This window comes from Lagenorhynchus albirostris, chromosome 3 (genome assembly GCF_949774975.1).
Source record: "Lagenorhynchus albirostris chromosome 3, mLagAlb1.1, whole genome shotgun sequence".
Taxonomy (NCBI): Eukaryota; Metazoa; Chordata; class Mammalia; order Artiodactyla; family Delphinidae; genus Lagenorhynchus; species Lagenorhynchus albirostris.
In genome coordinates, this window is record NC_083097.1 from 108,872,926 (window position 1) to 108,886,109 (window position 13,184).

At 36.1% G+C, this 13,184-nt stretch overlaps 1 protein-coding gene across 3 annotated transcripts in view; it reads right to left on the reverse strand.

Annotated features, from left to right (window-relative positions):
• FNIP1 (folliculin interacting protein 1) overlaps positions 1 to 13,184 on the reverse strand; it is a 132,668-nt gene that overhangs the window by 77,953 nt on the left and 41,531 nt on the right. For all 3 annotated transcript variants that reach the window (XM_060143529.1, XM_060143528.1, XM_060143530.1), the window contains exon 2: positions 784 to 910. In XM_060143529.1, the coding sequence (XP_059999512.1) occupies positions 784 to 910 (127 nt within the window). The remainder of the gene's footprint in view (positions 1 to 783; positions 911 to 13,184) is intronic.

Consider the following 13,184-nt stretch of genomic DNA (forward strand, 5'->3'; position numbering starts at 1 on the left):
GTCCAATGTATCAAATTTTTCTAAGAACACAAAATCTCAAGTACAAACTCCCAAGTCTCGATAAATAGTTTGCCTATTAAAAAATAACTTTTTGTCTATTAAAAGTCAATTCTAGTTTACTGAAATGTTAGTGAAAATTGTCAGTTTAGGGAAGGAGAGAAAACACAATTCCAGGCTTCCATTTCCAGATTATAGATCCAGGCGATGGACAGTCTTTACATCTGAAAGTTTAATAGAAGTAGCAGCAGCAAAACAACAGCAATCACTTGGGTTTTCTTGGATGACCAAGTGAAAGGCCATTTGTTACTGCTAAACTAGTCATAAAATATTTCAAAATATGATGTTGAAAGTCAACAGAATAGATGTTCTTACTACTGCTGTATAGTATGGGAAAATATGATGAACTAAGGGCTACAGATTTAACTTGCTTTGTACCTTCAGACAAATAATTTCACCTCTCCAGGTCACACTTTCCACAGTCATAAGGTGAGAGGTTTGTACCAGATCCACTTTAACAATCCCTGTAGCTCTAGCCATATCTCATAATACAAGTATATAAGTAAATATATGTCAAACTAAAATTTTCTCTGGTACTAGACCAATGCAAATAAGGCAAATGTTTTTTCCTTTAAAAATTCTCAAAACCAGTGTTCTAAATTTTAATAACATGGTAAAAATGTTTTGTACTGACAAATAAAAGTACCATAACTGAAATCTTACTCATTCCATCTTGAATTAGAATATCTGACATTAAATTTGAACCAAATCAATAATGATGCTCACCGATACTGATATGTCCTCATTTTTTCTCTTAACACTGGAGTCAAACAAGACATTTCTCCCTCGTCTTTCACAGTCTTGATATACAATTAGTCGAATTTGGCTTGGATCAAACTCTGGCAAAGGCCAACTTTAAAGAAAAATAAAGATTCATTAGAATTACTTTAATAAATATTCCACATAAACTCCCAGAAATAAAATCTATATAACGAAACCCAAAGTTGTACTACTGCTCAAGATAACACAGAAGAACTTTACATAAAATACCACCATTTAGTTTTACCATTTAGTTTAGGACTGAACATTTACACAGCTATGACATTTTAGATTAAAAAGAAAGAATAAAATCTGTGGCAAGTATCACTCAGTGTATATAAAATATAGTCATCCCACATGAATCTAAAAATAGCTAACAATAAAAATATGTCAGTACATTTAATATAATGAAAATACATATTAATTTCCTGGCATGGACTCAGATGGCATAAGGCTAACCCAGATTTTTAAATACTTTTGTTACTTTAATATCAAAATGAAAAAACAGAAACAGCTTTCAGTTTAAATAACAGTAGCTAATTCCTTATAAAACAAAAATAAGTAAAAAAGTGATGAACAACAAAATGGGGTAGAAATCCTCATATATAGTTGGTGTGAGTGAAAATGGCATAATCTCTTTAGAGAATAGTTTTTTAAATATGTACACTAATTAGACAAATCTAGTAAAAATGAAGTTGACCCAGCAATTCCATTCCAGAAAAGTATGCCAGTATACAAGAATGTTCATAGCAGCACTGTTCATAATAGCTGAAAACTGGACACTATTCATATACTTACCAACCAAATGGGTAAATATTCATACTATGAAACACCACACAACAAACATAATGAATGAACTTCAGCTACAGGCAAAAACATAAATGGACTGTAAACAAAAGAAATTAGACAATGACACACAATGACACCCATAAACACAGTTATTGTATTTTGCCATTTATAGGAAGATTTAAATCAGGTGAAGTTTTGTCAAGGGATGAATATTTAGTTTTTAAAACTATAAGCAAAACAAAGGAAATGATGGCTTCAAAAGTTTGGAGAGTTGCTATATCTGGGAGTTAGGTGAGGGTGGTGGGGGTTATACCAGGAGGACTGGGGCAGTGATGATATTCTATTTTTTGACTTGATAATGTTTACACAGATACAGTACCCAAAGGAAAAAAAAAGAAAGTCCACTGCATTTGTTTTATGTACATTATATTTCACAGTTAAAAAGACTAATGGAGTAAGTGAGATGAGGAGGAGAGGGAAAGAGAGAAAACAATGAATTGTATGATGGAGATAAGAATCTGGTTAACTGAAGGCACTACAACATGTAGGACAGTTGCCAAGAAAGAAGAGAACTGTCGTTCCAGGAGCTGTCTGTTGTTAGGCTGAATGGTCAATTCCTCACAATTCATCAGTCACAGCTTTTGATTGCGTTCCTTCATTTCCTTAAGAGAACCTTAACCCTAACCCTATTGATGCATGTTTAAAAATCCATAACTGGCAACATAACACATCTTCATCCCAAATCTTGACAGCAAATACAATTTTAGTTTTCCTGTATTTAATCCTTAGCAAATGTCTATGAATTGATGAAAGACTTATCCTAGACATTCAAGCTAAGCCAGAGATTCATCCTTAGACCACAATGATTTGCATCCCCCTGAACAGCTTTTACTAAACTGTGCTTTGATGTTATGCAAAGGAAACTATAAAAGGACAGACTGTTTTGGAATTAAAATCAGGAAGCTGGCCTCAAAGAAACCAAGAAAGAGGAGCACTTTAGAGAGGAAGAAGAAATACCACAGTTGTTACTAAAAAGCATCCACTAGCTTTAGAAACAAAGAAGTCATTGGTGACCATGGCAAGGACAGTTGTAAGGACAGAGTCCTGGGGTCAAACTGCAGAAAATTGAGGACTAAATGAGAGTAAACAGTGAGTTTAAGACAAATGTCAAGGAAAGAGAAAAAGAAAAGGAATCATGAAGTAGAGTGACAGCTATTTTGTTATTAAAAAGGACACATCTGAACATGTTTACATATTGATGACAAAGAATGTGAAGTGGAAGGGAGATGGTGATTGACAAAGTAAGGCGTCTAAGGAAGCGGATGAGGGCAGGATACAGAGTACAGATGAAAGGGTTAACCTCAGAAGAAATGATAACCCCTTTGCTAGGATAAAAAGGAAGCAAACATGGACATGGATACAGAAAGATTTATAGATATGAACGTAAGGATGAGGGGACTCATGTCTAAGAGTCCTATATTCTTTGTAAAGTAGGTGAAGGAAAATAAAGGATAAGTTGTAAAATGTGGGGACAGTAGAGAGTAAAAAGAGAGCAGTCTTTGTGGCAAAAGAAAATATGCTGACTAGGAAACAAAAGATTTCTTGGAAATTCTCCCCTTTCCCCACTGGTAACCACTAGTTTGTTCTCTGTATCTGTGAGTCTGTTTCTTTTTGTTATATTCACTAGTATGTTTTATTTACACATATAAGTGATATCATACAATATTTGTCCTTCTCTGTCTGACTTACTTCATAAGCATGTGGGGTGATAAAATGTTCTGGAATTAGATAGCAGTTATGGCTGTGTAACTCTGTGACTATACTAAAAAACCACTGAACTGTATACTATACACAGGTGAATTATACAGTATGTGAAATTTATCTCAACAATAATAAAAAAGTTAGAATGCTTTGCTCCTGAACTTATCTAAGCATTTGTAAAGTATTCTCTGTTAACTCAAAACAAGATTATATGTAAAAGCTTAAATTATAAAGCTTCTAGAAAGAAACAGAGTATCTATACAATCATGGAGTACAAAGAGTTCTTTAAAAAGACACAAAAGTTATTAAGCATAAAAGAAAAATTGATAAATTGGACTTCATTAAAATTTAAAACTTGCATATCAAAAGGCAAAATTTTTTAAAAAGGCAAGCCATAAACTGGAAGAAAATATTTGCAATGTATATAAATGACGAAGGACTTGTGAACAGCCTACACAAAGAACTCCTACAAAGCAATAAGACAAACCATTCACCCAATTTTAAAATGGGTGAAAGGCTTGGGCATTTCACATAAGGAGATATATGAATGGTGAAGGAACAAAGCACATGGAGAAGATGCTAACAGTATTAATCATCAGATAAATGCAAATTAAAACCCTTCCACAAAAGACTAATAACATTAGTTGTTGGTAAGAATATGAAGCATGTGGAATCTTATACATTGTTGGTAGGAGTATAAAAGGGTACAACCATTTTAGAAAATTATTTGGCAGCTATGACCCAGCAATTCTCTTCATAGATACATATCCAGTAGAAATGAAAATATATGTTCAAAGACTTCCATAAAAGTGTTTCGTGCAGGGCTTCCCTGGTGGCGCAGTGGTTGAGAGTCCGCCTGCCAATGCAGGGGACACGGGTTCGTGTCCCGGTCTGGGAGGATCCCACATGCCGCGGAGCGGCTGGGCCCGTGGGCCATGGCTGCTGAGCCTGTGCGTCCGGAGCCTGTGCTCCACAACAGGAGAGGCCACAACAGTGAGAGGCCCGCATACCACAAAAAAAAAAAAAAAAATGTTTCTTGCAGTTTTATTCCTAATAGCAAAAAACTGGGAACACCCAAATGACCATCAATGGGAGAATGGATAAACAAGCTATGATACATTCTACATTGAAATACTATGCAGAAATAACAAGGAATGAACTACTAGTCATAACATAGGTGAATTCTGGAAGAATGTTGAAAAAAATCCCGACACAAAAGCATACATATTGGTAATTCCATTTATATGTAGTTCTAGACCAGGTAAAACTAATCTATGGTGATAGAAACCAAAGCAGTGCTTGGGCAGGGGCAGGGTGTGAAGGGAAAGGACTAGAAAAGTATATGAAGGAACTTTCTGGAGTGACTGAAATGTTCTGTATATCTACTAGGGTTGTAGTTAAACAAATGTATACATTTTCCAAAATTAATCAAATTATACACTTAAAAATATATGCTTTTGGGGTTTCCCTGGTGGCGCAGTGGTTAAGAATCTGCCTGCCAATGCAAGGGGCATGGGTTCAAGCCCTGGCCCGGGAAGATCCCACATGCTGCAGAGCAACTAAGCCTGTGCTCTAGAGTCCACAAGCCACAACAACTGAGCCCATGTGCCACAACTACTGAAGCCTGCGCACCTAGAACCTGTGCTCCGCAACAAGAGAAGCCACCGCAATGAGAAGCCTGCGCACCACAACAAAGAGTAGTCCCCGCTTGCCACAACTAGAGAAAGCCTGCGCACAGCACCAAAGACCCAACACAGCCAAAAATGAATGAATGAATGAATGAATTTTTTTTTAAGTGTGCTTTTTAAGTAAATTGTACCTCAATTTTTTAAAAGGAGAGGATTGTGGGAGAAAACACTATATATATGGTATATATATAGTGTATTTACATTATAGACATCAAAACCATGGATTCACATTACAGAGATCTCACTAAAACAGAGATATTGAACATTTACCATGCTCAAAGCACAATGCCAGGCACTGGGAATATTTCTGTGCATTCATTCACTGACTTAAAAGCATTCATTAAGTATGAAAAGAAAAACATGACTGTGAAAACGTTCACAGTCTAATAGGAAGACATATAAATAATTTCATCACTGTGATACAGTCTACGACTGAGCAAACTTATAATGTAGACAAAGAGGTCTGCATAGGGAGGTCAGGTATGGACTCACTGAAGAACAATAATAAATGATACACAATGAATAATAAATAATAGCTAACAGTTATACATTATTGTATACCAGCTACTGTTCTAAGGGCATCACGTACGTTAATTCATTTACCCTTCACACCACTGATTCATCGTCACAACTTTACTCCTATTTTATGCGCGAGAAAACTAAGGCATAGAGAGATTAGGTAACCTGCCCAAAATAACACAGCCAAATACATGGTAAACGGCAAAGCTGGGTTTAGATTCCAGGCAGTGTGTCTTTGGAGTCCACAACCATAACCATTACTCTGTACTATCGATTAAGTACTTAAAGCCTCTCAGCTTCAAGTTGGGAAGAAGGGTATTCTCTTTCCTGCAAGAAGAAAACATCATAGGCTGTAATTCTTAGTGACCCTAGCTCTGGAGTGTGCAGTGAAGCAACAAAAGCTACAAAGGCAGGCTGGCGCCAGATCAACACTCAGAACCATTTCACACAAACATGTAAGGACTTCACCATTCAGGCAATGAGTAAACAGAGTGTGAAATAATAGGTAACAAGATCATTTTGTGCCTTTTAGAAAATCACACTGACAGAAACTTAGAGAAATGACTAGAGAAGGAGGCCTGGAGGTAAGAATAATGTTCTAACCTGAACCAAAAAATAGCACTGAAGATAGAAAGGGACAGAGCTAGATGTTATTTAGGAGACGTAGAAAGGACTTGGGGACTGGATATGGGGAATGAGGGAAGAGGATGCCTGACTCTTAGGTTTCAGATTTGATGAAAAGAGAGAGGCAGAGAATACAGGAGGGAAAGCAAGTTTGGGATAAGAGTGTTTATAGATTGAGTTCAAGGGGCCTGTGAGACAGCTGCAGAAACACCTCTGATATTTTGATGAAAAAATGCTCTGGAGTTCAGGAGAAAGGCTTAAACTAGAGTTCTAGATACAGGAGTTATTCACACATAGTTGGTAGTGAAATTATTCAGGAAGAACACATTAATCAAAAAGAGAAAAGATATGGATAAACAACAAGACCCTACTATACAGCACAGGGAACTACATTCAATATCCTGTAATAAATCCTAATGGAAAAGAATATGAAAAAGTGTGTGCATGTGTGTGTAGACACTGAATCACTTCGCTGTACACCAGAAACAACTAATGCAACATTGAAAATCAATTATACTTCAATAAAATAAATTTAAAAAAAAGAAAAGGTCAAAGAAAGGAAAGGATCAATAAACCAGAATTTTAAGACATAGCAATATTTTAAGGACAGAGAGTAGAGAAGTCACGGAAGATCAGTAAAGACAGACCACAAAATAGAAAAGAGAAAACCAATGGTAAAATATTATTTCAAAAGTCAAGGAAGACGAAGATGAAAAAGGAATAATGCGCAGTGCCAAAGGCTGCAAAAAGCCAAAATTTTTATAAAGACTACAAGCATCCATGGGATTTAGCAATTTGGTGGTCTTTCGTACTCTTGCAAGAACCATTTCAGTGGAGAGTTGTGGTGGGGGTAGTTACACAGCAGTAGCAATTGATGAAGAGAAAAGAGCTGAGAAAGTAAGATGGTAAGTATTATATATACTATTCACAATGGTTTCCCTTTAAAAGGGGGAGAGAAATAATGTGACCATACAAATGATCATCTAAACTGCAGAGTTTGGGGACTTCCCTGGTGATCCAGTGGTTAAGACTCCACACTCCCAATGCAGGGGACCTGGGTCTGATCTATGGTCAGGGAACTAGATCCTGCATACCGCAACTAAAGATCCCACATACCACAACTAAAGATCCCTCATGCTGCAACTAAGACCCAGTGCAGCCAAATAAGTCAAATAAGCCAAAAAAATATTTATTTTTTTTAAAAAAATGAGGTTATAATAATAATTTAAAAAAAAACAAACTGCAGAGTTTTGAAAGTAAAAGACAGCCCTAAACACACAAGAGAAACCTGAGATTATCTTGGGCAACCAAGATCTATGGTCACCCCAGATAACTGAAGAAGAGGTGGGGCTACAAAAGGCTGTTTCTTAAAGGAAAAAGATATATAGATATAAAACATATATATATATATATATATAATTGTTTGTATGTATGCATCTATCTATCTATCTAAAGGGAAAAGGTATATACTTAAAGATATGTATTTCCAAACTGAATGGAAGAAATCAGACAAAGCATCTAAAAGTAACCAGAGAGGAGTGCTGCACTAAGATCTCAAACAAGTTAGGACACAGCACTCTATGCAAGGCTAATGAACTACAGAAGCACTTAATGAGGCAGAAAAAAAAAAAAAAAAAGACCTACAAATGAAAATTACTGCAGATAGGTGTGCAAGTAGGAGACAACAAATTGAGCATTTACATTGATTTCTGTTTTCTCTGAAAAGCAGAATCAAGAATGTATACAAGCATATATGAGATTGGTGGTCTGAACTGGGGTACAGGGATTGAGAGATAAAGGTCTGGCAAAGTCATCAAAAAATTAGGAAGAGTGCTAACCTAAGTAAAGCAAAAGCAATATCAAGCCATAGAGACGGCCCAGTTGAGTTGAAAACCACTGGCTTCTTAAGCCAATTGTCTGTTGATGGGCACATGGGTGGTTTCCATGTCTTGGCCATACTACCCCAAGCAATCTACAGATTTAATACAATCCCTATCAAAATACTTATGATATTTTTCACAGAACTGGAAGAAATAATCCTAAAATTTACATGGAACCACAAAAGACCCAGAATTGCCAAAGCAATCCTGGGGGAAAAGAGCAAAGCAGGAGGTATAACCCTTCCAGACCTCTGACTATACTACAAAGCTACAATAATCAAAACAGCATGGTACTGGCACAAAAACATAGATCAGTGAAACGGAATAGAGAGCCCAGAAATAAACCCACACACCTACGGTAAATTAATCTACAATAAAGCAGGCAAAAATATACACAGTCTCTTCAACAAGTGGTGTTGGGAAAGCTGGACAGCTATGTGTAGATCAATGAAATTAGAACATTTCCTCATACCATATACACAAATAAACTCAAAATGCTTTAAGACCTAAGTATAAGACATGACACCATAAAACTCCTAAAAGAGAACATAAGCTAAACATTCTTTGACATAAATTGTAGCAAAGTTTTCTTAGATCAGTCTTCCAATGCAAAAGAAATCAAAGCAAAAATAAACAAATGGAGCCTAATAAAACTGAAAAGCTTTTGCACTGCAAAGGAAACCATCAACTAAACAAAAAGACAACCTATGTACTGAGAGAAAATATTTGCCAACAATGCAACTAACAAGGGGTTAATATCCAAATTACACACACAGCTCAATCAACTCAGTATCAGAAAAAAACCAAACAACCCAATCAATAAATGGGCAGAAGGGGTTTCCCTGGTGGCACAGTGGTTAAGAATCCACCTGCCAATGCAGGGGACACGGGTTCAAGCCCTGGTCCTGGAAGACACCACATGCCACAGAGCAACTAAGCCCATGTGCCACAACTACTGAAGCCCGTGTGCCTAGAGCCCATGCTCCGCAACAAGAGAAGCCACTGCAATGAGAAGCCCACACACCGCAACGAAGAGTGGCCCCCGCTCACCGCAACTAGAGAAAGCCCGCACACATCAACGAATACCCAACTCAGCCAAAAATAAAAACAATAATAAAAATAAATAAATAATAAATGGGCAGAAGACCTAAATAGACATTTCTCCAAGGAAGACATACATTGCAGCAACATGGATGGACCTAGAGCTTACCATACTAAGTGATCTAAGTCAAAGAAAGACAGATAACATATGATATCACTCATATGTTGGAATCTGATTTTTAAAAATGATACAAGTGAACTTATTCACAAAATAGAAGCAAACTTACAGATATCAAAAACAAACTTATGGTTACCAAAGGGGAAACATGGGGGGGAGGGAAATATCAGGAGCTTGAGATTAACATACACATACTACCATATACAAGACAGATAAGCAACAAGGACCTTACTGTATAGCACAGGGAACTCTACTCAATATTCTGTGATAACCTATATGAGAAAAGAATCTGAAAAAGAATGAATACATGTATATATATAACTGAATCACTTTGCTGTACACCTAACATACTAACATACTAACTAACATACTAACTAACATAACATTGTAAATCAACTATACTCCAATAAAATAAAAAAATAAAACTTAAATTAAATTAAATAGGGTTTCCCTGGTGGCACAGTGCTTGAGAGTCCGCCTGCCAATGCAGGGGACATGGGTTCGTGCCCCAGTCCGGGAGGATCCCACATGCCGCGGAGCAGCTGGGCCTGTGAGCCATGGCCGCTGAGCCTGTGCATCCGGAGCCTGTGCTCCGCAACGGAAAAGGCCACAACAGTGAGTGGCCCGCATATCGCAAAAAAAATAAATTAATTAATTAAATAAATTTACAGGGAAAATGTAAAAAAAGAAGACATACAGATGAAAAGATGCTCACCTTCGCTAATTATTAGAGAAATGTAAATCAAACAACAATGAGGTATCACCTCACACAGGTTAGAATGGCTATTATCAAAAAGCCTACAAAAAATAAACACTGGAGAGGGTGTGGAGAAAAGGGAACCCTCCTACCCTGTTGGTGGCAATGTCAACTGGTACAGCCACTATGGAGGTTCCTTAAAAACCTAAAAATAGAGCTACCATGTAATCCAACAATCCCACTCTCCTGGGTATATATCTGGAAAGAAAACCCCAAAACTCTAATTCAAAAAGATACATGCACCCCAATATTCACAGCAGCACTATTTACAACAACTAAGACATGGAAAATCAAAGACTTTAGAATGATCCTTTATTAACTAGAAGCCAAACTCTGACATCTAATTCACCATATTTTCCACCTCATTGCATTGCCTCTTTTTATCAGAATTTAACTGAAGACATAATTAAGCCTAATCATTAACAGTGGTAAGCACACTATAACCATTCACAAAAACTGTCTATATACTACAGCAAAGTTATCTTCAGTATTAAGCTATTGTACTCAGCATAATATTAAACATTAGTAAGAAGACTGTTCAGTGATGAACCACAAATTATTTTGACTTTACACAGATGTTATTTATAATTTATGTCACCTTATCTGCTCTGTATGTCTTTTATCTGACACCTTCAAAGAATGTTAATGAAAAATAAACATGCTGGAATAGACATCTCCCTTTACACAATGACAGAGCAACTCAGAAGACCATATGAATTTCTATAATACATGTTACTGGCTATGAAATTAAAGCTAAATCATGCATTCTCAATGAGAGCAAGATGGCTTCCAAAGAAGCAAATTTGGTTAATGGGGGGAGAAGGGGGAAAGAAGACCAAAACCAAACTTGGGTGTTACAATGGGTGTGGCCTTCCAAAAGGCCATAATACGTAAGAAAATACACAGTATATCTATCTGTGGTATTAAAAGTTCAAGTGGGGAGGGTGGCAATTAAGGGAAAAAATGTCTAAAAAAAGCTCTCTAGCGGGATAATAATGTTAAAAAAAAAAAAGACTGAGAAACACCAGACTAAACACTAGTTTGTATCTCAACACATTACCTAAATAAGACATTTTCACTTCAACTTTAATAATCTCTTACTAAACAGTATATTCAGCAAACCTATGGATTTTAACTTCATTCATTCAATAATTATTTGTACAGTGCCTACTATGTACCTGGCACTATGTTAGTTGTTCTCTCCTGAGCCTTATCCATCACTGGTGTCTCAGTGAAATGGAAACATGCAAGATGATGAAGACCAACTCTGAGAAAACATTAACAACCTGTCCTCTTGCGAGAAATGGAGAGAGCAGCCCAGTTTCAAAAGCTATGCATGTATTGATAGATTAATTGCCTCAGTACTGGAAAACATTTTGAATTTGATAAAGGATAAATTACTGGGGAAGGAAGGAAACAATGGTGCAAGGAAGAAAGAGAAGGAAGAATGCTAAATTAGGCTACAAGTGACAAGCAAAAAGCTTTCCAAACCTAACACCGACATGCCAAGAACTGGTCACCATCAGAACCTCAAAGCACCAGAGCCAAAAGTACCAGAGCCAACTGGAGAAACATTTTCTGTACATGGGGAAAGTGATCTGAGTTTTTTAAAACCTGCAGACAGATTTTGCTTTAGAAAACACTGCTGCTAACTAGCCAATGTTTAAATATATCTCCTGAAAGCAAAGTATATAAGTCTTACAATGCTTTTTAGTTTAGATAACATTTTAATTTTTTGGTCCCCTGATGGAGAAATAACATTCACTATTCCCTCTGTAAAACACACTGACCAGCAAAGGACTGGCAAACGAATGCATATTTACATGCTTTAAGCTGAAAATAAAATGTTACAATGTATACAATAAATTCCTCACTTCAACTGACTTTTCCACTAAACTCTAAGTCCCAATTGTATCAGATAAGAGAGCTTCTTATTTTCCTTTTGATATATTTACTGTGCATTTAAAAAAATAATCATTGTGAACATATGGTCTATATCAGCAATTCCCAATCATTCTAGTAAAAGGACACCTTTTTAATGTTAAAAAAATTTTAGCATCCAGTAACTGAGAAAATGACTGAAAGCTACTATAAATTCAATATAGTATTAATAAAAGAACATAAATACACGTGAATTACATATGCATCAGACAACTGCTTACTCAGTTTATAGACAGTACTCAATGTTTTTGTAGAGTTAAGGACCCAATATGATAACTCTACCCCAAATCAAGGGTTGAAAGACCTAATGTCAGAATATATACAAAATTAGAGGAACCATATACAGAAAATAATAGGAACCATAAAATACATGTAAACGTTACATTACAGAAAGTTTTTAAAGAATGGAAAATATTGATCACTATTCAGAGTATTACTGCATTTCTGCTAGGAGTCACACAACTAAAGAAGTGCTTAAAATAATTAATTTTCTTGGGTACATAGGATCACCAGTGACAAGGTGCTGTTATTGCACCAATTTTGTTTTCAATATAATTTAACTGATTTTGTAAACAGTGGAAATTCCTCCCAGATTAACAACTTGTTAATCATTTTAGTTTATATTTTGTTTTGGCTTTTCATGTTTCAATATCTTCCTGAATACTATAGTTAGAAGCTGAGAGATAGCAGTATAACAGAACTTCAATTAATTCACTGAACAAATGAGTGAATGAGTGACTATTTCAGGAGATACCATTTTAATGCTGGAAGCCTACATTATAGACTTTATGTAGAGTATTTCTGTATCTAAGGAATTATAATCCTCTAACCTGACTGAAAAATCATCCCATGATTTATTTATTAACCTCAGTTCCAAAGAATTTAGGTATCAATTTAGGTCTTTTTCTTCTCAGAACAATCTTAATTTTCATATATGCTGCTAACAGCTAATGATTCTTCTCCAACTACATTTTAATAAACTAAATATTATAATAAAACTAGTTAATCTTTATTTTTTAAATTTGTATTTATTTATTTAGGTTATGCTGGGTCTTCGTTGCAGTGCACGGGCTTCTCTAGTTGTGGCATGCGGGCTTCCCTAGTTGTGGCACCCAGGCTCTAGAGCATGTGGGCTCAGCAGTTGCGGTGCATGGGCTCTCTAGCTGTGGCATGTGGGATTCTTAGTTCCC